Consider the following 23,412-nt stretch of genomic DNA (forward strand, 5'->3'; position numbering starts at 1 on the left):
CTGGCTGGCTTCAGGTCTGGAAGGGATGTCGCGGGGGGCGGGCGCAGCCTCCTGGTCTCGGAAGAGGCCCCGTGGCCGGGCCTGAGAGCCTGCCTCCTGCCACTCTAGAGCGGCCGAGGGTGGTGCTGGCTGCTCCCGGGTGTTCTCCCCGCACGGTGTGGCTTGGTGTGTGCATGCGGCTGTGAGGACTGATTCTGTGAGTGCTCTTCTTTGGGTTGTTGGTGGTTCCAGCGCCTGGTGTTTGTGCTCTGGTGTGTTGGGAGCTGCTGCTTCACCTTCTAAAGCACCTTCGCTGTATCCGCCCTGACGCCTCTTCCAGACCTTCGGCCGGTCCCGTCCTGCCCTCCTGCACTGACGCCCTTATCCTGTCTGCAGCTTCGACTCCAGCAAATCGCCGTGCTTCGTTGGCCTAATTTCATTGCCATGATTTTTTATTAAGTAAATGAAAAAACTATCCAGGCTCAGAGGTGCAGGCTTGTAATCCCAGCGACACGAGAGGCTGAGGCAGGTTCAAAGCCATCCTTAGCCACTTAGTGAGGCCCTAAGCCGCTTAGCAAAACCCTGTCTCTAAGTAAGAAATAAAAGGGACTGGGGATGTGCCTCAGTGGTCAAGCGCCCCTGGGTTCCCTCCATTGTCCAAATAAAATACCTCTCCCTTTCCTCGTCCCTGTTTCCACCACTGCTGGGCGCACCAGGCTGTCCACACAGGGTTCTGAGCTGCCCGAGTTCACCGGCTGGCCTGGCAGTTACGGCCCGTTTCTCCGCCTCCTGCCAGCCCTGCCCCACCCCAGGTCTCCTTCCCCAAGTGGAGCTCAGCTGGGTGAGGCTGCACCCCAGGGTGCTATGGTGGGCACCTCACTGTCCACCATGGAGATGCTCCTCCCAGGCAGCCAGGGCCCCTCCCACCAGTATGATGATTTATCCCGATTTCTTAAGCCAAATAATAATTTCCCTCCCTGATTCATTCCGTGGCTCCTTCACAGTAGGAAAGGGTCACAGTGAGTGGGTTTTTAAAAAATATATTATTTTCCCTCCCTGATTCATTGCCTTTTGGGTATTTTATGAAGCTCAAATGCACAGCATAAATAAACGTGCCTTATAAATAGTAACAGCTGCACAGAAAAAAGAAATGCGTGTCCTCAAACATTAAAAAACATGGTCTGTATCCGATTTCCTTTGGAAAGACTGAGGACTGGGCACGTGGAAATTAGGTTTTGGTTTTCTTGTGTGTTGAGAACAAGGAAACGTAGCCATATATGGACTTTTACTTGTGTGAAGCCCAGGAGGCCTCCTGTGGCCTCTAGCGAGCAGAGGTGCGGCCCCTCGCAGGGTCTGCCGAGCCCCCAGCTCTACATGGGGGTCTGCAGAGGGCAGGAGTCTGGAGACGAGCCTGCAGAGCCCAGAGCAGGCAGGACGCGCTAGGTGGACCCTCCTGTCCAGCACTGCCCTCTGCAGGGTCCTCCCAACCTCGACGTCCACCTCGGGGCCTTGGGGTTGGGTCTCCTGGCCTCCGTCGCCTCTGCTCCCACTATTGCCCAGCCATGTCCAGTCTCTGATGGGTGTCCCCCTGTTGTGCCCAGGGACAGGGCGCCTTGTCAGAGAGACTCCGGAGCTTCAGCATGCAGGACCTCACCACCATCAGGGGCGACGGTGCCCCCGCTCCCTCTGGCCCCCCGCCGCCCGGGCCTGGGCGGGCCAGCGGCAAACACGGCCAGCCCAAGATGTCCCGGAGTGCTTCCGAGAGCGCCAGCAGCTCAGGTAGGTGCCGCCCCGTCTCCCGTCGTCCCCCGCCTGGGCCCCCTGCCCTGAGAGGCCTGGTCCACTGTGTACTGTGCACCCTGGCCCTGGACCTGCCACCAGCAGAGGTGTCCCGCAGACTGTGCCAGGCCAGCCAAGGGGCAGCGCCACTCAGACCACGCCAGGAAGCTGGTCGCCTGCACCGGAGGGTCCCGCCTCCGTCTGACTGCCCAGAGATTTGGGGTGAGGTGGTAGTGCCAAGCGTGGAGGCCACAGAGAGGTGCTCTCTCCTCCCTGGCCCCACGCTCCTACGGCCTCACCTGCGCTGAGCACCTGAGCGTGTCCACCCCGCCCCTGGGCCGCAGCCCTCTTCCTGGGTCAGTTCTGCCCCTGACTGTGCTGTCTCTGCTCATCCCTGACCACGCGTCCACCTGCAGGCCCCTGCCCCTGTTCCAGCTCTGAGGTCTGCACTGCTGCCTCCAGGACTAGCTGGCTGTCAGCGCCCGCGTGAGGCTGCCTGCGGGGATTGCCCGGGGCCTTGTTCAGCAGGCCGAGTCCAGGCCCATCCCTGGGGTCTCAGTGGTCTGCGGTTTGAGGTGCTGTGTGTGGGACCCTGGCATCCGACCTGTCCACCTGGGCTTCAGGCTCCTGGATGGCAGGGCGTGGACCTGGGTTTTCCAGATGTTCTTGGGAGCTGATGGTTGCCTGGGCTCTCAGCACAAGGTGGACATGGGTGTAGGGATGGTGCTGGGTCAGCGCCTCCTCCCCTCCCTGGCCTAAGGGGCAGGAGTGGGCCTTTCTTTGGAAATCTGTGACCCCAGCTTCTGACCCACTGGACACTGCCCACATGTGACTCAGAGGCCAGAGCAGGGTCCCCCCGTCCTCTCTGAACCTCAGACTCCTCATCTGTATGCAGGAATGACACCGTGTGGGGGCTGTCATGGGGCCAGCCAGGTGGAGTACTTAGGACATGCCTGGGACCAATGTGTGGAGGCCATCGCTACCCATCTTACCCAGGAGAGCGCTCTGTAATGCTGGACTCTGGTAGGAGTCCTGCTGTGGTAGGAGGTGGTGTCTGTGGCCCTGAAGCCCCTTTCCCTTTAGAGTCCACCTGGCCATGATAGAGGAGACCAAGTAGAAGCCAGCCCAGAGAGGTCATGCGCCGTGCCAGTGCTGCACAGGACCAGACCCTGGGCCTCCTGCCTAGAACGCCTCCGGGTCATGCAGAGCAGTCTCAGAACTGTGTGAGAGGCTCGGGTGTCTAAAAGGGACAGGGTGTCTCCAGGTCTCCAGCATGCTCCCGGCGTGGGGACCATTTGCTGGGGAGATGGTCTGCCGCCCTCAGCACCCCCAGTGGCTGGAGCGTGCTGTGCTGAGACAGCCTGTCCTCGCTGCCTCCCCCGGCCTCTGCACCTGTGGTGGGGGACGGGGAGGGAGGTGCTGACCCAGCAGTGAGACCGGTGATGCTGACCCAGCTGTTGTGGGGCCTAAAATAAAAGCCTTCTCAGCAAGGACAGAGGGCAGGGGGCCCAGGCCCAGTGGAGGGGCAGGACTCGGCACAGCCCAGTGCAGCCTCAGGTCCACGTGGGCGAGGGGGAGGTCAGAGCAGTGGAGCCGCCGAGGGGCTCGCTCCTCCTGGGCCGTGCGGACCCCGTGAGCAGGGTACGCGTCTCAGAACAGTGCCCAGGGCCCTCCAAGGACGCGAGGACTCAGTCATGGGCACGATTCCCTCAGCTTCTCCTTCTCACGAGGGCCAGATAACCTGGATTGGGCGGCTGTGCCTCAGGACTGAGAGGGGAGGAAGGTCGTGGCCAGGGGCAGGAGTTGAGGACTCCTGGGGGCGAGCCAGGGAGGTTGAGGCAGGAGGGCCACGAGTTCAAGGCCAGCCTCAGCAACTTAGCGAGGCCCTAAGCACCTAAGTGCGACCCTGACTCTAAATAAAATACAAAACAGGGCTGGGGATGTGGCTCAGTGGCCGAGTGCCCCAGGGACCCTTCCCTGGTACAAAAAAAAAAAAAGTGTATGTGCTGTGCCGGGTGGCCAGCTTGCAAGGACGCCTTCAGATAGGAGGATGCTCCTCGTGGGGGGAAGGCCGGGGAGGTCTAGGATGGAGGCTGCGCAGGCAAGTCAGGAGGCAGGGAGCCCCACGGATCCTGAGACCCATTTGCTGGAAATGAGAAGAAAGCTCCTCGGCTTCTGCGTCTTGAGAGCAGCGAAGCGGCCACGGCGGGAGGCAGAGGGCCCCGCGTGGCCGACAGGCAGGCTCCTGGTGGGGTGCCTCCCTCAGTGGCCGCCCCAGCACAGGCGCCCAGCGCGCTGCACGTGGGCCCCGCCGGCACTCCAAGGAGGACGCGGCGCCACCCCGGATGGAGAGGGATGGGCCGCCCTGCTCGCACACCTGGGCTGGGACTGCCAGGCAGCCACCTGCCTCCCAACCGTATGGCGTTCAGGCCCTCGAAGGGCCAGGGCAGGCAGGGCTGAGGTTGCCCACCCCACAGAGTGGACGGGGAGGGACGTGGTCACCATGCACGGACTGCCTAGCATTGGCACCAGGAAGCATCACAGGGAGCGGGAAGAATGGATCTGGAGTCGGCACGTCCTTGTGGAGTGCCCACCCTGTGCCAATACCCCGTGGGCACCAACACCCAAGCAGCACACAGGCAGCAGCTGACCAGACGCCAAGCACTCGGGGTCCGAGACTGGCCTAGGGCGGTGTCCAGAGGACTTCTGCTCCGGAGGTTCTGGAGCAGGAGGCTCTGGGAGTGGGTGGTGGTTATTCCCAGAGGAAACTGGAACCCTGCCCACCTTCCCTGGCTGCAGCAGGCAAGGCCTGCTTTCGAGGGCCAGGCAAGGGGTGCTCAGGAGCACCCCCTCCCACGTGGTGTCTCGGCAGACACCTGCTCCGGGGAAGCTCCCTACGGAACGCTGGGCCTCCCTGGTGCCTGGGGCTGGTCCTGGGGGCGTCACTGATGGAGCCCCGTTCCCACAGTGTGCACCTGCTGCTCCACCTGCAGGACGCGGAAAGGTGAGTATGCAGCGGCTCGCAGCCTGCCGGCTCGCCAGGAGGGCACGCTAACCAGGAGCAGGTGCCACCCGGGCTCCCTTCCAGCTGCATGGCCAGGGAGGGTCGGGGTCACGGCGCAGCAGAGGCATTGTGCTTCCGTGATGCGGCAGGTGGGAGCGTGTGGCCCCTTGGGGTTGCGGTCCCAGGGTGGCCAGGCCCCGTCCTCCGCAGGTTTGAGCTGGAGGATCATGCCCACCTGGCCTCTAGTGACTATGGGCTGGAGGCCCGTGCTCCTTCCCACATGGGCCTCTCTAGGGCCGCTTGAGCGTCCTCGTAGCACGGTGGATGACTTGACCCAGCGCGAGGGACCGCAGAGGGAGGGCAGGCGGGAAGCCACTGTACCTTTTGTGACCCAGCCTTTGAGGTTGCACCTGCCACTTCTCATTCTTTTTCTTGGAAGTGAGTCATCAAGTCCATCCCACGTCCGAGGGCAGGATTAACCTCCAGGCCTTGAGGAAAGGAGTCGCACAGCCAGGAACTGTGGCACATGCCCACAGGCCCAGCAACCTGGGAGGCTGAGGCAGGAAGGTTGCAAGTTCGAGGCCAGCCTCAGCAACTTAGTGAAGCCCTGTCTCAAATGAAATGAAAGGGCTGGATGGGCTCCATGGTAGAGCTCCCTGGGTCCAAGCACTCGTACCCAAACAAAGATGTGTCGGCCATTTCTCAGTCACCACATGGTCATGCATCCCCGTACTCTGGGAAGTAAGGGCCCAGGAACTTGACAAGACCCCCAGGGGGTAGTCCTGATGCAGCCAAGGGAGCCCTGGTCCTGCTTCGCCACTTACTAGCTGTGCAACTTTCTGTAAATCACCTAACTACTCTGTGCCTTAGTTTCTTCATCTTAAGATGGACACGAAGGTCCCTGCTTCTCCAGCTCACTGCCCTGTTGTGAAATAGCTGTGAAAGGCTTCCCAAGGGTACTGTTAGCACCCTGTCCTAGAGCAGCCAGGAGACTCCAGGGAGGGCAGACCAGTCTGGGGCCTCCTAGTGCTGGACAGGGACGCCTGCTGCTGCCTGCACGGAGTGTGAGTGACCGCTTGGTGGCCAGGTTGTTCTCCTGTGCCCTGCTCCTGTTTGCCTGGCCTTAATGGAACATGCCGGGGTTCAGAGAGTGCTGGACTGACCAGGCCCTGCGCCCCTCCTGCCTCCCAGGGAGGAGCTGGCTTGGCTCAGGAGGCCGGAGGCACCGGCCTGCAGCCTGCCGAGGGGAAGGCAGGCATGTGGCCCTGTTGCTGTCCGCTGGCCTCTGGGTCGCCAGTCCAGCCCCAGCGGGACACTGTAAGGTGGTGGGTTGGCCTCGACGGCCCTGGGTCCTGGCAGCTCTGATGGCAGTGGCAGCGGGTGGTCCTGGGGAGGTTCTCAGGCACCCGAGGCAGAGGGTGAGAGGAGAACTCAGGCTCACGGACCCTGTCCTCCTGGTCCCCTGAAGTGGTGTCCCCTGGGGGCCGCTGGGCCGGAGCCTGGGGGCTCAGGCGTTCCTGGGCACGTGTGGGGCCCCAGGACCCCTGAGCAGAAAGGGCAGCCTCCTAAGAGCTGAGGCTGCAGGTCTTAGTGCAGGACGGGGGTGTCTCGTCCTGGGGCCGCCCCAGCCGCCCCGGAGCAGCAAGGTGGCGCACCTCAGGTTCCAGAACGTTCCCTCCTGTGGGTCCCCTCCCGCCCCTGCAGCCAGCTCCCCTCCCCGTCCCTGGGCCCTGATGGACATAGACCTGTGCTCAGGATGGCTGCCCATGCGCAGGCGGAGGACCCCTCAGATGAAGCACGTGGGACGTGGTTTAGGTGGACCTTCTCTCCTGCTCGGGCGCGGTGGTGGGGAGGGCGGGGCAGGGCGCTGGGCCGCCAGGAGCTGTGTGCACACTGCTCACACGCTGCTGGAGCGTGTGGCTCTCGCCCCCAGCGCCTCTCCTAACCTGTCTTCTCTCCCTCGGTGGCGGTGGCGGCGGTGGGCGTGGATGTAAGTGTCGGGCCTGCCCTGGGTGTGTCTTTGGTGTGTGCCGCTAACGTGTGCCCCTAACGTGTGCCACTAACATGTGCTGTGTGGGCTGCTCGCTAACCTGGGTTCTGCTGCTCTGTGGGGTGGGCGGCCCAGGGCTGGCACGGCCTTTAAAGTGCGCAGACTCGGCCTGTCCACTTCCAGCTCCCATGGAGAGAAGAGGCCAACCTGCTGGGAGTGCTAGCCGGTCACTGGCAGAGACGGGCAGCCAGGCCACATGCCTATACCCCTGCCAGCTGCAGGCCTCCAGGCAGCTGCTCCATGGGCTCGGCTCCGGAGGTTCGGAGTGGCCGTGGCCATCGCCCGGCTCGGGAGGCCGCTGGCGCACGAGCTCTCTCTGGGCCATCGGCACAAGGGTGTGCCCAGCGACAGCCTCTTGGGCCGCTGCCAGGGCTGAGGACTGCCGGCCACATGTTCTGTGCCAGCCTGCGGGACGGGATCACTGAGGGGACTCACTGCAGTATCCTGCCCGGCCACTCAGCTTCTCCCCACGCTCCTCCCTGTTCCCAAATGATCTGATTGTGGAAATGCATGTGATGCAGAAAATCAAAGTAAGAGAAAGGACGCTTGGTGAGCAGGATGGCCAGGGACCAGCAGGAAGTCGAAGGTGTGGCCATCAGTGGGGTGTGGCCAAGGTCCCTGTTGCTCCTCACTCTGTAAGGAGGAAGGACAGGCTTGGAGGCTAGGTGCGCAGGACACTTGCCCTCCGAGGCCCGGAGGGGAAGAGTATCACCAACACTCTTGGCAGAAACAGCTAGGGACTCGGTGGCCAGGGGACGCTTGCTTCTGGGGGGCTGCTTCTGCCCCCAGCCGCCCGCACCAGCCTCCCTTGCTCCCAGACTCTGCTCAGCTGGGCACTGGTTTTCTATTCCTGCTTGAATGGCTGGGCACACCTGCACTCCTAGGGGCTGTAGGGACGCTCTTTCTGACCCCTAGCCCTGGTTCAAGGGTGCAGTGTGGAGAAGGTGCGGGAAGCCCTTTCGTCCCTCTCGAGGTGATCATTACTATTTTGGTGACGTGTGAGTTCACTGCTCGGCCTCAGTGCATACAGGCCAGGAGAATGGCCGACTTGGGAGATGCCCTGGGATCTTGAGGGGACTCTGGGCCGCCTTTGATGCCCACAGCCTTCAGTACCGGAATGCCCTTGAGTAGGATGTAGAGGGAACCGCACGTGTGTTGCAGAGGCATGGACTCAGCCATGTCAGGCCCAGGCCCAGGATGTGGGTTCCCCCTGGAGCGGAGCTGCTTCTGCAGGCCTGCCTTGCCCTGGGGGCTTTGGGCCCTGGGTCCTGCTGCCTGGTGTTCCTCCTGTCAGTGAGGAGGTATATGGGTCCAGAGCGGATGGGTGCTGAGCTCTGACTTGGGACCAGCATGTCATCTCCGAGACCATGCAAGGGTTCACGTAGTTCAGTGGGTGTGGCTGCCCCCAGCCCTGGGCACAGGGCTCAGAGGGAGTAAGGAGGACCAGTGTGGCCACACACCTCAGGACGCTGTCTGCTGGGCTGAGCTGTGAGCTGACGTGAGAGCCAGGCTGTGTAGCACCAGCTGCCTGGTACAGACCCTAAGCCTTTGCGGTCTCTGGTGGGGGAAGCCCGTGGCGGGTCAGTCTTCTGGAAGTCTCTCCCAGACCGTGGGTGTTCATGTTCAAGGTCCTGCGTCTAGCTGGATTTGGGCAGGGCAAAGGACCAAAGTGCAGAGCAGACAGGCAGAAGGAGGCACAAACGGAAAAACACAGGGAGATGGATGCTCTCAGGCCCGCCCTAAGGCGCAGCCTGGCAGAGGGCCCTCAGTTCCCCTGGGCGAGGCCTGGGTAAGGCAGCCATGCTCTGCTGCTGCCCCCTGCTGGCCACATGGGAGAACGGCAGCAGAGGGTCCTGGTGCAGCCAGGCCCCTGCGGTGGAGGCAGCGGATGTTAGGAGGCGCTCAGGTTTCTATCTGCAGACCACAGGGTGGTTGGACAGATGGGCCGAGGGCTGTAGCTCGGCCTTCCGTGATTCTGGGCAAAAACAGTGTATGCAGCCTAGAAAGCCGAGTCTGTGCATGTCAGATGAGCGGGGTGGGCGGAGAACAGTCTGCATCTGAAGTCCGTACAGCCTGCTGGTAGCATGGAATGGACTGCAGCACCAGTGAGCTGTGGAGCGTCTGCGGAGTTTTTCAGGACAGACTGAAAGAGGAACCTTGCTGGGCCTCGCCCCAGAGCGGCTACACTCAGAGTCTCCTCCCTGGGCTCCTCTGCCTTTCTAGGGCTGGGCCTCAGGAGTAAGGCTCTGCGTGGGTTACCCTGCGGCTTCCTGGAGAGCTCCCTGCTGTCTCAGAGAGTGGGGGGCTGCCTGCACACGTGCAGCGCAGTGTCAACACTGTCCTGTGTGTGACGGAAGCAGCGGGCTCCCCCAGCCACCCCGCTGTCCTGTCTAGAGCACAGCCTTCTCCAGCCAGTGGGGGCCGCGCTGTCCGTGCCTGCCTCCTTCTCCTTGGCGGGTGCGCTCTGAGCCTGCGGTTGTCCTGTGCACGGTGCCTGGGGTCTTGCAGTTGTCCAGACCCGGGCCGCGGCTGTCCTAACAGGTCTGGCGTGTGGTGCTGCGTGCCTAACCCCAGCCTGCCCACCCGCCCACGCTGACCCTTCCTGCTGCCCTTTCTCCTCCATGTAGATTGTACATGGACATTAAGTGGTTGAGGGAGATGTGGCTGAGGGTGGTGTGAAGGCCTGGGAGCCCCACCGGGTCCAGAACCCACTGGCGTTCTCTGACGACGAGGAGGAGGACCTGCTGGATTTCATGTACAAGTATAAAGCACCGAAAAGGACGGATTCGCCCCTGGAGGTACCGGGCGGCGCGGGCTGCGGGCTGGAGCGTGGGTTTGCCTAGGCGCTCTGCCTGGAGAACTAGGGGTCCTGGCAGTGGCATCCTGTGGGGTACCCAACACCTCCTGGTGCTGAGCTAGCAAGATCTTCCTTCAGCAAACCCCTGGGCACCCAGGCTGGGTGGCGTGGGAGACCCTGCTAATCTTATTAGAAATAAGAAAGGTGGCAATAGGTTTCGATTTTTTTTCCATTAACGCCAGCAATTATTCACCTAAGATGATGTGTGAGTGAAAGGCAACCTAAATCCGTCTTTTTGGGAAAGGAGAACTCGGAACGTGCTGTCTGATGTACTTATAAAAAAGCTTCTCCCCGCCATCTCCAGGACACACGTGTGCCCGGTGCAGAGCGACTGTCCGTGGCCTGGTCTCAGGGCCCAGTCCTTCAGAGCTTGCAAAGCCAACACTGTCCGCACGGGGCACGGCTGGCCACAGATGTAGACAGGGTGTGGGCAGCAGGAGGGCCTTGTTCTGAGACGTGGTGGGGACTCAGGGGCAAGGCCAGCAGAATCAGGGACCCCAGAGACTTCCTCCCTGCTCCGCTCAGTCTTCTTTCCAGTTCCCCATTGCTGAGTCCTGAGGTCAGGGTGGAGGTGTTGCGATGCCCCCCACAAGCACAGTGGCCTGGTGTCCCAGCCACCCCAGAAGTGTACTTGGGCCACCTTCACGTGCAGGATCTGCCATGCTCCTTCCAGGACGGGCACCCCTGGGTTGGGTTTTGGAGAGACTGGACGCCCTGCCCGGGCCTGGCCTTATACTGAGCCTCCCGGGGCGGGGGGCAGCTGTGCTCCTTTGGTCTTGTGGTCTGCAGCTCGCAGCCCGCTCCACTGCTTACTCCAACTGCCCAGACAGGCCTTAGAAAGCAGGGTCACCACCTGCTGGGCTGTGGCCAGCAGTGCTTGGTGAGCGTCCCAGGGCGCTGTGGCCTGAGGATGGGCGGGAGGCTGTGCCTGCTCTGGTCCTTTCATTCCCTCACTAGGGGCGCCTGCTGGGCACTGAAGTGGACCTGGCCTGTCCCCAGGAAGGGAGAAGGCTGGGCAGAACCCCCCCCCCCAACCCCAGTTACCAGGGTGCAGAGTCCTCTCGTGGACATGGGCAGTACTCTGAGGACAGAGGTGGCAAGGGCCCAGGGAAGCCTCAGCAAGGTGGCTTTTGAGGTGGGCGCTCAGGGGCTGGTCGGAAGGTGTGAGGACGCCGCGGGGACAAAGCTCTCCCTCCGGGGACACGCACAGGCATGGGGGCTGAGGGTGCCCCACCCTATGCTCTGCAGGAGGGGTCTTCCCTGTCCTTTCCCAGCAACTGTGGCCTTGTCCATGGAAGGAGGGCCCCTTGAGAGCCACCTGTGGGCTGGGGTGACCCTTGGTCTAGTCCCTTTGCCTATGTGCCGTGATCTGTGGGGCGCCGGCCGGCTTTGCTTCCAGAGCGGGAACTGGGTACTCAGGCTTGTCCCAAGAGACACAAGGCCAGTTCCCAAAGGAAGTGCAGAAGCAGCAGAGCCCAGAGCTGGAGGGGCGTCTGCCAAGTCACTGTCCAGAGCGCTGCTGCAGGCGGGCACAGGAAGACTGCCCTCTGCCCCAGGGGATTGGCTCCCATGGGGAGCCGCCTGTGGGAGGCGGGGCCTTCTGGCGGGCTCGGCCTGGGGGTGGGTGCATGGAGACCCAGGGAGATCCCTCTGCCCGCGCTCCTGCTGACGTCCTGCATGGCTCGTGGGCCGTGCCACACGGAGGGTGTCTTCTGTTTTCTATGCCAGGCACCGCCTAGACTCCTTCGATCTCGCTTCAGGAAGAAAAGTACCTCATCCTCGGCCACCGAAACCACGTGAGTGAGATGAGCCATCAGCTGCGGACCCACAGAGCGAGTCTCCTCTGCCTTAAAGAGCTGGTCCCACTCGGCTCCGCCTCTCCGCGCACTCCGCCTCCACGGATCTTTCTCTTTTCCCCTTTTCTTCTCTCCTTCTCTTTGTTTTGCTGGGGAGAGGCTGGAAGGAAGGGTGGTAGTGGGGTGGCCGTCACGCCCTCTGAGGTGGGTGCGTCTCCACCACGGGTGGGCGCTGCAGACAGCAGCGTGCTTCCTGTGCTGCCCGGTGTACATCTGTCATTTGTTTGTTGCACACTTAGTTTTTAGTCCTGTAAATGCAAATGAAGCAATTTTTTTAAAGACCTTTTTTTTGTTCTTGGTACTACTACTTTGGACTCTGATGTACATATTTATGGCTTTTGGCTTAATATAATGAACTTGCAAGGGCTGCCAGAGGTTCCAATAAGTGAGAAAACTGCAAAAACAATTGTAAAAAAAAACCCTGATCCTAGATAACGTCTCTGATGTGCTTATAAAGCTTGCAAATCCAGCTGCAGCCAAGCTTCCCTCTTCCTGCAGGAAGATGGCGTCCTCGCCATGGCGGAGACACAGCAGGGTGGAGCAGGCCGGGAGGGCCAGGCAAAGCTCTGGGCCAGGGAGGGTCGCGGGAGCTTGGCCCCTACTCGGGCCAGGGCAGGGCTCGCCGGGCGAGTCTCCTCGGTACCGCACTTTGCAGAGCTGCCTGAAGGACTTTGAGTGTCTCAAAAGTGCTTCTCCCTCGCAGCTGCCCGGCCCGTGCTGCAGCCGATCTCCCCGGGCAGGGCGCCTCCCATCTGAGCACCTTTGGAGAATATGAAGCAGAAACAAGCAAACAAAACAGAGAAGCCGAAGCGTGCTAGGTTTCAGATATGCTCCAGCAGCCGGGACGTGCCAGCCCATGGTGGCTCCAGGAAGGGTCAGAGGCCGAGGGCTCCGCGGACCAGCCCTGCTGCCCAGACCCCGGCAACCATCCCGCCACCCGCCCCCTTCCCCACCTGCTGCATGAGCAGAACGGACCGCTCACGGGGAGTCCGGCTCCGAGAGGACTCCCTGCTTAGACTGGGGAGTCTGAGTGACAGTGTGGTCCCAGGAGCCGCCCGCCCAAGAGCTGAGCCACACGTAGGACTAGCGTATTGTGTGTAGTTGGTGTTCCCGTGTACTGCATGCCATGACCCCATGCCAGCACCCATGCGTTTGGATCGTGTTTGTGCATAGATCTGCCCTCAGGACTAGAGTAGTGTTGTCTGCCACTCTGAGCTGTCCACCGGCTGTAAACAGGCCCAGTTAGGAACCACCCCTCCCCGGCCCTGCAAGCAGGTGTCCATCTCACAAAGGGGCGTAGTGGAGGCTGACTGGCCGGATACACACAGCAGTCCCTTCGTCCCGCAGGCCCTCTGACGGCGATCATGAAGTTTATAAGGATCTAGGAAAATCAGCCTGAAGGTGGTTTCCTGGCGGTGAGGTCAGAGGCCTCCTGCTGTCTGTGGCCCACTCACACCAAAATGCCCAACCTGCTAGGGAAGACAGAGAACCCCCAGAGTCCACAGAGGAACAGGCCTGGGCATACCCAGCGTCGTCAGAAACAAGTGCAAAAAGCTCGGGTGAAGCAGCTCTCTAGCAATTGTTTGTTAATTTTGCCAAAATAATAAATGGCTCTCGCAATGTTATGTCATGTTTCTGTGGTTCTACAATGGACGGTGGTGACCGTGCAGAGCATCAGTCTGCGCTCGCGTGCCCTTCTCATCCAGGTCGGGTGCACGGGCACCCGCTGCTGTCCCAGGGCAGCCTGCTTTCCTCCCACTGCTGACCAGGGAGGGGCTCGCAAGACACTCATGCACATGTGCTTTTGGCAAAATGCGTCTACTGACGTGACAGAATGTGAATGCTTCAGTGCACACGAGCGGTGCGCTGTCTGGAGGATGCCATGGGATGACTTCAAGGCACTGACTTACAGACAGGCCGTTTACTGGTCACTCGCTTGAAAGTCTGTGACTTCCCCGTCATGGCGTTCAGCACACTGGCTCGCACACCTGCTGCTTCTGAGAGGTTGAGCCAGGTGTCCTGCCTCACTGCAGAGCCTCGTCACTCTCCCTCCCTGCTGCTGGCCCCCGCCGCGTGTACTCCGTGGAACCTCCCTGTGTCTGTGCAGTGTGTGTCCACCACCACCCTCCTGAGCCCTCCCCCTCGCCTCCCACAGCACTTGAGTGGCAGGGGACGTACTTCACCCGGTCACAGCACATGGAAGGAACCGGCGCTCTGAACAGTGACTGCTCCCTCCAGCTCTTCCTGCAGTCGTGACAGAACCATCTGCATTTGGACTGGACTGGACTGGACGGTGCATTGGAGGGATGTAAATGACAGTATTCCAAAGGCTGATGTTCTGCTGTTTTGTTATGATGCTTGATACACATCTTGAATAAAGTCTTAACATCTTTCTTTTAAGAAACATCTTTGTAATGTTGGGCTTATGAAAGGGGGAATGTTTTTCTTTAAATGTGGAAGGGCTAGGCATGGTGGCACATGCCTGGGATTCCAGCAACTCAGGAGGCTGAGACAGAAGGATTGCAAATTTGAGGCCAGCTTCAGCAACTTCGTGAGAACTTGTCTCCAAGTAAAAAATAAAAAATAATTTTTTTTTGGTACTGGGGATTAAACCCCGGGGTGCTTTCACCCCTGAGATGCACCCCCAACCGTTCTGATAGGATCTTGCTAAATTGCTGAGGCTGACCTTGAACTGCAATCCTCCTATCTTAGCCTACCAAGTCACTGGGATTACAGCAAGTACTCCTGCAACCAATTCAAAAATTTAAAAAAGGGCTGGGGTATGCTCCTGGGTTCAACCCCAGTACCACACATGTGCGAGCGTGTGCATGCACACAAAAACACACATGACACGGAATATAACAGGATTAGAGCAGAATGCTCAACCACTAGCTGGCCTGGACACTTGGCCCCATGCAAACTGTATAGAATTATAGGAGAAAGAAAATTAAGTGATAATATGTTTGCAAAACCACATGATCTCTCTAAAAGCATGTTTTATGTTCTAAAGATCATCAGAAGAAACTGGGGAGCCGTGAAGACAAAGTAGCTCCTGTGCAGGCAGGCGCAATTCTGCAAAGACTTTGGGTCTGTTGCTCTCCTCCTGAGTGCTTGTCCATCTGCAGACAGGGCAGTGCACACACAGGGCACTGGGTGGGGTAGTGGTGCCTCAGTCCTGCCACGGCCCACCCTTACACAAGAACAGGCAGGCTGGAGCCTCCCTGGGTGGGCACCAAGACTTGACAACGTCACAGTAAGCACAGGGCCACTTTCTTTGGCTTTACAGTCCCACGGCCTACCTGTCTGACACAAGACTGCTGTTTGGCAAGAGGCAGCAGAAAAGCAGCAGGTTCAGAGGACAGAAGGGAGGAGGTGGGGATGGAAGGCCTGGAAATCCGTTCAGTTTTTCATTGAGCCAGATCCAGTGTCAACAAATTAGTCAGGTGAACGGTCAACAGATAACAGGACAGCAAAGTTATAAAATGTCACAGATGAGTTAGGCGCAGTGGCCACACCTGTCATCCCAGCTGCTCGGGAGGCTGAGGCAGGAGGATTGTGAGTTTGGAGCCAGCCTCAGCAACTGAGCAAGGCTCCAAGCATCTCAGTGAGACCCTGTCTTTAAATAAAGTATGTATGTATGTCGACGTGGCTCAGTGGTTAAATGCCCCTGGTTCAATCCCTGGTGCCCAAATAAACAAACAAATAAAATTTCAAAGATGAACTGAGCAGGGTGCAGTGGCCACTCCTGTAATCTCAGTTACTCAGAAGGCTGAGGCAGGAGAGCAAGTTCAAGTTCAGCCTGGCCTCTCTCAAAATAAAAAGGGCTGGGGATGCAGCTCAGGGGTAGAGTGACTGCCTAGCATACAAACCAAAAAAAGCTTAAGTAACAGTGTTACAAAATATTTAGTATTTGCAGTGCGACATCAGTCACTTCCTGGCTTAGATAAGAATGTCCTTACGCTATCAGAAGACGGAGGGAGAGGACACCAGGAGTCTGACTTGGGTCTTGGGGATCATTAGCTGTACCTCTGGGTGACTAATTTAACACTACACTTCCGTTACCTCTGATTTAAACCAGGAGTCCATGGCATCTCCTCTGTAAGGCATGCAGTTGAGCAGCCTTGTGGGTTTGTGCCTGGTCTTATAAATATGTTGGGACACGTTAAGTGTCCAGAAAGACTAAACTGTCCACGCACCTTCTAAATTACAAACACACTTGAGTATCACTTAACAAGAGCTGTTTTATTATCCAAACTCTAAAATCGTTTTGATAAGCCCTCCTACCCACAGACCAGTGTCCCCTATGTAGTGTGCCCACTGACCCGTCCCCCTCAGCCCATCTCTGGATGCTGAGGCCCTGCCTGCCAAGCCTCCTCTCCCGCTGCTGTTCCTGGCCTGGAGGAGCCCAGGGGCCCTGAGACCCTGTAGCAGAGACCCCAGGCATCCATGTTCACGCCCCCGTGGAGGCTGTGGGCAAGGTCCTGCTCCCCAGCTTCTCAGACACCAGTCACACCGCCCATGTCAGCCGGTCCCACCAGACACACGGCCCTCTGGCTTCAGAAGCTGTCTGTTGCCCCTTTCTACTTAATGAACACACACAGGCTTGGGGACCACCTCATTCTGACACGAGAGGAGCCTGTCTCAGCCCCTGAGGAAGGGGTCTGACGGCGACCCGCTCCTGAACTGACAGTGGCTTCCAGCCCACGGCGCTTCTGAGACGCCTCCCAGATGACTGACAGGAGAGCTGAGGGCCACTACCCGCCCTCTCCACAGAAACCGTGCTTCACCCACTGGGTCGTTTCTGAAATTATCTCCCCCCTTAAGAGTCTACAATGCATTTCTGAAATATTCTGGGAAAAGTTTACTTTTTTTTTGGTCCTGGAGATTGGACCCAGGGGCACTTAACCACTGAGCCATAACTCCATCCTTTTTTATTTTGAGACAGGGTCTTGCTGAGTTGCTTAGGGCCTCACTAAGGTGCTGAGACTGACTTTGAACTCGTGACCCTCCTGCCTCAGCCTCCTGTGCTGCTGGGATTACAGGCGTGCACCACCGCACCCAGCTGAAGAGTTCACTCTTACGTATGAAAACATGAAATCTCAAGAGGACAAACTGACTTTTGAAGTATTTGTCCTTTTTTCTTGTACAGCCCCCCGTCTCACGAAGGCAGCTCACGCTGAAACGCTATGCCCTTACTCTTGTCCTGCTCCAATGAACGACATGAGAACCCCGTGAATAGTGAGCCGGGGTGCTGGACGTTAAGCATGCTGCCACACTGCGTGCACCTTTCAGCAAAACTGCTCCTGTTTCTGCTCCCAGTGAAGCAGCAGAGACACCCAAGTGGGTTGGGGGGCTCCTGACCTAGGAAGGACCATTTGCTACACCAGAGGTGACCCCAATGAGACCTGGGGTACATGGGAGCTGACTGGCTGGTGTCTCCTGGCAGGTGGACAGGACAGCTGAGGTCAGGACGTAGAGGACCTCAAGGGCGCAAGCTGCCGTCGCTGCAAGGGGACGGGAGTCGTGTGTAAGCAGAAGCCGTGACCAGGAGAGCAGGTGAGCGAGGAGACGGCGGATGTGCCTGCAGAGCAGCAGCCTCCCTCCCTGGCTCGAGGCCCAGGAGCGCTGCTGACACTTGCTCCTGAGGCAGGGGCGGGGGTGTCCCAGCTCATCCTTACATAGGGTCACACTGCCTGCACTCACCGCTGGTGCCAGTCTTCTGAGGTTTCCCTCGCTTTAAACTCCGTGCAGCTAGACAAGCCTAACTGAACAACTAGTGAAGCCACTACCAAGCGAGAAGCCACGCACAACTCAGCTCGGTTCTGACCAAATCCGGGCACGTGTAATCCATTAAGCTTTACGGCTTCAAGTTTAATGTTGGTATTGTATGTTCATCAGTACCATTTACTTCAAGTCTTATGTTCTTCATTTTGCAAGGACATCACAAGTACAAAGAGAACACTCTGTGACTGGGAAGCCCAAGACTTCTGCTCTAGACCTTGAGGTTCGTTCGATCGTGATACTTCTGATAGGGGTCATCAACGTACCAGTTCCGCCTCTTCCAGAAGGACGTTGTCATCTTATCCAAGAGTTTACTTTGGGTTTTATTGCAGAACACGAATTCCCTCAAGCGTCTTTTTCTTGCAGCTGTCTTTTTCCATAATTTTTTTTTATAACCAGCCTGCGAGATAGTATTACAGAAATATTTGAAGCACTACATCATGTAGGAAACAACAGATCATCTTCACAACTCATGGTTTATGGACCCAATGGGAACAAACCCAGACTACGACAGAGGCTGGGACGTGTGGGGAAACATAGCTAGTGGGGAGTGGGTAGAGAAAGCATTTGTAGTTTGAAAAAACATACATATTAATAGATAATTTAATGTTCCAGAAAAAGATGATTTAAATTAAAATCACAGAAAGTAGGCTGGGCAGGGTGATGCACACTTGTAATCCCAGCAACTCGAGATCCTGAGGTAGGAAGATCACAAGTTCAAGGCCAGCATGGGCAACTTAGCCAGACCCTGTTTCAAAATAGAAAATAAAAAGGGCTGAGGAGGTAGCTCAGTGGTACAGCACTCCTGGTTCAATCCCTAGTACTGAGAGAGAGAGAGAGAGAAAAGAGAAACAAATAAATGCTGGAAACTTTTTAGGCAATTTCTAGGTTCAGAAATGGAAGGAGGGAATAAACAGTAAGCACCAGCTACACCTGGGTGGAACTATGCCACAGAAAACACTTCTTCTGTGTTAGTGTAAATTAATCAATGCGGGTTTTTTGTTGTCCTCTTTGAAGACCTTGGTTTGAACCAGGCTGGTGGTACACATCTGTAATTCCAGCATTTGGGGGGCTGAGGCAGAAGGATCAATCTCAAGTTTGAGACCAGCCTCAGTAATTTAGTGAGGCCCTAAACAACTTAGTGAGATCCTGTCTGGAAATAAAAAATAAAAACGGCTTGGGATGTGGCTCAGTGGTAGAGCACCCCTGGGTTTAATCCCCAGTACCAAAAGAAAAAAAAAAAGCTTGGTGAAGCACATGGTATACTTTTTGGGGCACTGAACTGGAACAAGGTGTTAGGACTGAAGAGTTCAATCAGGGTAACATGAGGGTTTTAGAGCCCAATAAAAGGGAAACAGAAAGGAAGGAAGGCAGGGAAAGCCATCCATTCTATCCAGGGCCAGCTGAGGGCCCGGAAATCTCTAACTGTATGATCACAAAGGAAAGCAAGTGTCCAATGACTCCAAATTCACAAAACTCAACCATCAGAACTTCAGTTCAGCTACTTATGGATAACGTGAGCAGCTGATGGGTGTAGGAAACCACCTACCCCATGCCGTTTCACTGGAAAAGTGGGTTGAGCGTTCCAATCAACTGTTTATCGACAAACCTAGGAGTGCTTCTGAAAGGGGGTAACCTGTCACCCTTGCAAACGAGGGGGCCTGCCCCACCGCAAGTGCTCTCGCCAGGGTGGACAATACTGTTAGGAAGGCAGGGGCTTCTCTCCTGGGTCACTGCAGAGGCCTGCCAGGCTCACAGCTGGAAGAGGTCCAGGTAAGATGGGGGGACACGGCGTGGAGAGGCAGGACTCTGCATCGTGACTACTCACACTCCATCAATGAGGCAACCAGATGAAGACTCACCTTTCTCCTCAGCCAAAGGCCAGAATGAAGTCGAAGAAACCGATAGATGACAGCTTTCACAGTCTTTCTCTTCCCTTTCCGGGTACTGCAGTAGGTCAGGGTTCTGACAGGAGGCTTCAGGATGCTGGCGAGCAAAGGGGCCACTCTAAAATACATTTAAAAAAACAACTAAGCAGACTGATTAAAGGATAACGTCTATTTCTACATAGCACTTCGGGGCGAGTGAGGCTGCTCCCTTTGAATGGAGGAGAACTTTTAATATACAATATTATTCCAAATGATTCCTTGGACTCAGTGTAAATGAGAATAGCAACCATCAGCTGGGCCCAGTGGCTACTACTCGGTAAGGGCACAAGTTCTAAGCTAGCCTGGGCCACTAAGCCAGATACGTCTCAAAATAAACAGGACTGGGGATGTAGCTCAGTGGTAGGGCACCCCTGGGTTCAATCCCCAGTGCTACAAAAATTAAATAAAATCAGAAAAGAGCATCAACCCCCACCAACTGCCAGCCTTCTAAACTCCACCCCTGCTGGAGACGGAGCAGGGGTGGAGTTTGCGTAGCATGTGCAAGGCCCTGGGTTCAATCTCCAGCACCAACAATAAATAAAGCCTTGGCCCCTATGAAAGAATTTACCCTACTGTATTTTAATTACCTGATTTCTAATCCAACTGCCCAACAGATATAAACTCCTTGAGGACTTCTACTCATCTTTGTCCTTTCTGCCAAGTACAGTGCTGGGCGCCCACAAGTGCCTACTTGCTGACTAAACAAAGCACACATAGCACCTCCTCATAGGCTGAGCCTCTTGCACAGCCTCTGCTTTGCCTGATGCTCCCATCAGGAAATCACATGAGCATCGGAAGGGTGCTCTGGAGCTGGGGATGTGGCCCTGGGTTCTATTCCATCCCACGTATGAATATTTTAAAAATTTTCATGCACCGTGTTTACTCTACCTATTAAGGACTGTAACATGCCCACATGTCAGGTTTCCAACAAGTCTGGGAGCAGAGGAAACGACTGGTGTCTGAATACAACTGAAACGTCCGGTGGACAATGCAAAATTAACACAGGCATTCTGGACACAGTTTCTGTAGGCTGAGGATGCCAAAATATTCAGGGGCCGTAGGATTCCTGTAAAGATAGAGAAGCACATGTGCTTAATATGATACTCCAAAACAAACATCAAGACATTTAAAATCAATACATCAAAGCAGCCAAGTGTTAAACATGATTAAAGTGTTCTGAGCATCAACTCACCCAGGGAGGTTTTTATCAACTACTGAGGTATAACTTACATATCATGAAATCAACTAATTTTATGTGTTCAAGTCAATGATTTTGAGAAGTTAGAGAACTGTACAACTGTCATCCTGATCCAGGCTGATGCATCCTAGCTCTATGTCCAGTACTAGAGGACAAGGTAAGTGGAGGATTAATTCCCACCCCAAGATCTTACGACCTGGGGCGAGGACTCCCACACTCAGTGCCACGGCAGGCCAGATAAAACTCTGTTCTTTCTGAGTGGAAAGAACAGAGTGCAAGAGAAGGATGAGTGATGAGAGCAGAAGAGGCACTGGAGCTTCCTCTCAGAAGTGCACAGGCCTGCTGGCTGTGGCGGCCTGCTACTCAGGAGGCTGAAGTAGGAGGATGTCAGCAACTTAGCGAGACCCTGTCTCAAAAAATTTAAAAAGGGGTTGGAATGCAGCTCAGTGATAAAAAGTGAACCTGGGTTCAGTTTCCAGTACCAAAGGGGGAAAAAAATCATTTGAGGAGGAGGAACAAATTTCAGGTAGGATGAACTTTAGCAAAGGCTTGGGGGTGGGAGCAAATGCAGGGGAGGGGACCAGATCTGTGGTGAGGCTGGATACCGCTGGCCAGATTGCAGCAGAGCAGGCTGGGGACAAGCGGTGGGGAATGAGGCAGAGCGGGTCAGAAGGCAGGATGGAGAGGACAGAGATGTGTCGGCAGATGCTGTCCTCTTTACCAGACCTTCCCATGTGGCCACTGTGCAAATGAGAACCACTCTGAACTCTGACTGCACTTGTCCACTATAAAAGTTCATCAAATTGTACACACAAGACAGGTAACTTTATATTAGGCAAATCCTACCTCATTCAAGTTGCTTTCTAAAATAGCTCCACCTGAGTCTGAGGTTCAGCCTGTTGTCCACTGCACTCATCTCACCTGAGAAACAGGCTAAGTGGGGCAGAAGGGAGTGCTAGACCCAGACTGGTCCATGTTTTAGCTCTGTTACTGACTTCAGGGTCACTATGGGCAAGTACTTAACTCCCTGTCCCCAGTTTCCTCGAATTTAAGTTATGTTTACTATGGAGTGGTAATGAGAATAAAATGAGATAAAACATTAAAGTGCTTGGAGGAGTGGTTGACATAAGAATACATAATGGGGCTGGGGATGAGGCTCAGTGATAAAGCACTTGTCTAGCATATGTGAGGCCCTGAGTTCAATTTCCAGCACTGCCAAAAAACATTAATGACTGCTAAGAGCTGAGGAGTCTGGTGTGGCGGGGCATGCCTTTAATCTCAGCTCCTTGGGAGGCTGAGGTAGGAGGGTTGCAAGTTCAAGGCCAGCCTGGGCAAATAGCCAGACCGTCTCAAAAAAGTGGGATGGGTTAGCAGGTGTAACTCAGTGGTAGAGGGCTCACCTAGCAGTGCAAGGCCCTGGGTTAAATCCCCAGCATAACAAAGGAAAAAGAAAGGAGAAAAAACACATGTCAGCCTTAGAGAAGATACTGGACACACATAAACCAAAAAGAATACACATATCCAGAACACATGAGGAACTGCTATAAATCAGTGAGAAACCCAATAGAAAAATGAGCAAAATATTTAAGTGAATATTTCATAAAAGAAATTTAAAGGGCACTACACATGTGTAAACATACTAAGGCTCATTACTAATCAGAGAAACATTTAATTTCAGTGACATACCCCTACACTCCCATCAGACCGACAAAAATCTGTAAGTCTGACGATACTGAGTGTTGGTGAGGATGGGGAATCTCTTACCCACTACTGGGTAACCCCAAGCACATCACGCTGGAAAACATTTTGGCAGCATCTGGCAACGCTGAGTATACGACTCAGACCCAGAAGTGCCGCAGCTAGCTTTACACTCACACACTCACAGATACCCTTAGAAACACACTTGCACTCGTGCACCAGGACACAAGATCAATCAGCCTTGCACATAAGGCGCCCAAACTGGAACCGCCCGAGTACCTGCCAACAGTAGAATGGAGGATTGCGAACAGTCACATAAAGGAATATTACACTCGAGCAATGGACAGCACGGGCTACACGCGACACGGATAAGCCAGGCACTGGAGGATGTGCTGTGCAGTTCAAGACGAGGGGCACATCAGACGCTGGAGCCACCGCGAAAGGCCGGCAAGGAAGCGGGCGCTGCGGGTCGCGCGGGGAGGGCCAGGGCGGCGCGAGCGGGCGAGGCCCACAGGCCTGCAGGAGCCGAGGGGCCGCTCGGGCACCTCCGGAGGGTGGTTCCTCGCGGGACTGCGCTCTGCGCACGCGCGCGCCCACTGCGGGGCAAGTCCGCGCGGCGCCTCGTCCCGACCTTCTGGGCAGCCGCTCACCCGCGTGCGGGCTGGACCGCGGTCGGCGGGGACGGGTGCGGCCTCGCCCTCCGCCCCGCCCGCCCGCGGCCCGCAGCCGCACCGCAGCCGCTCCGGGCGCCCGAGCCGCGGCGACCCCGCAGCGGCCGTCTGCGCCCGTGCCGCCCGTTCGCACCGTGTTCGGGGAGCGCGGGGACGCGGCCTCTCCGCTCAGCCTCCGGACTACAAGCCCGCCCCGTCCCGCCGGCCCCTCTGCGAAAGCAAGAGCGCCGCGCGCCGCTCTCACCCACCCGAAGCGGCTCTCACGGCGCCCGAGAAAACGAAGGCGGCCATGTTGCCGCGCTCGCTACGGCGGCCGCGCTGGTCCTGAAGGGGCCGGAGCACAGGGGACCGTAAAGCGGCCGGGCCGAGTAGGAGGAGCTCAGAATGAGGGCGTGGCTAGCGCCGCCTCCGCGCAGTGCTGCTCAGGCGGTCCTTCAGCTTCCTCCTCCCCAGCAGCTTCGACTACAGGAGTGATGACAGGTGATGGAAAGATCTATTTAAAGCACCCAACATATTGAAACAACTTTCTTCTTTTATTGAGCTTATTTTGGAGAACAATACTTTTTAACCTTCTAAAACTGGAAGATATTAGGATGAATGAATGGAAAAAA

The 23,412-nt window shown here is 56.7% G+C and overlaps 2 protein-coding genes across 12 annotated transcripts in view; one reads left to right on the forward strand and one right to left on the reverse strand.

The window, feature by feature from the left end:
• Positions 1 to 15,531, forward strand: part of REEP1 (receptor accessory protein 1) — an 86,078-nt gene extending 70,547 nt beyond the window's left edge. For 5 of the 11 annotated variants that reach the window (XM_079111279.1, XM_079111283.1, XM_079111287.1 and 2 more), the window contains 5 exons: positions 1,581 to 1,758; positions 4,727 to 4,762; positions 9,459 to 9,610; positions 11,398 to 11,465; positions 13,681 to 13,817. In XM_079111279.1, coding sequence (XP_078967405.1) covers positions 1,581 to 1,758; positions 4,727 to 4,762; positions 9,459 to 9,610; positions 11,398 to 11,465; positions 13,681 to 13,687 — 441 coding nt within the window. In that variant the 3' untranslated portion in view covers positions 13,688 to 13,817. Of the gene's footprint in view, positions 1 to 1,580; positions 1,759 to 4,726; positions 4,763 to 9,458; positions 9,611 to 11,397; positions 13,148 to 13,680 lie in introns of those variants that run through there. The other 6 variants (XM_079111288.1, XM_079111281.1, XM_079111289.1 and 3 more) reach the window with 2 other exon arrangements.
• A 1,831-nt stretch (positions 15,532 to 17,362) lies between these two features.
• Positions 17,363 to 23,194, reverse strand: MRPL35 (mitochondrial ribosomal protein L35). Its single transcript, XM_079109998.1, has 4 exons — positions 23,050 to 23,194; positions 20,123 to 20,300; positions 19,169 to 19,313; positions 17,363 to 17,706 (listed from the first exon to the last, which is right to left on the reverse strand). Exons 1-4 carry the CDS (start codon positions 23,090 to 23,092, stop codon positions 17,518 to 17,520), a joined length of 555 nt encoding a protein of 184 aa, XP_078966124.1. The 5' UTR covers positions 23,093 to 23,194; the 3' UTR covers positions 17,363 to 17,517.
• Between the last annotated feature and the right edge of the window lie 218 nt (positions 23,195 to 23,412).

The sequence above is a fragment of the Sciurus vulgaris genome (genome assembly GCF_902686455.1).
Source record: "Sciurus vulgaris genome assembly, chromosome: 14".
In the NCBI taxonomy this organism is placed as follows: Eukaryota; Metazoa; Chordata; class Mammalia; order Rodentia; family Sciuridae; genus Sciurus; species Sciurus vulgaris.

Coding starts and splice junctions, on each gene's coding strand:
- MRPL35 (XM_079109998.1), bottom strand. CDS start 23,092: ATGGCCGCCTTCGTTTTCTCGGGCGCCGTGAGAGCCGCTTCGG. Junction 20,301..23,049: donor CGCCGTGAGAGCCGCTTCGG/GTGGGTGAGAGC, acceptor CTATCTTTACAG/GAATCCTACGGCCCCTGAAT. Junction 19,314..20,122: donor CATGTTACAGTCCTTAATAG/GTAGAGTAAACA, acceptor AATGTATTTTAG/AGTGGCCCCTTTGCTCGCCA.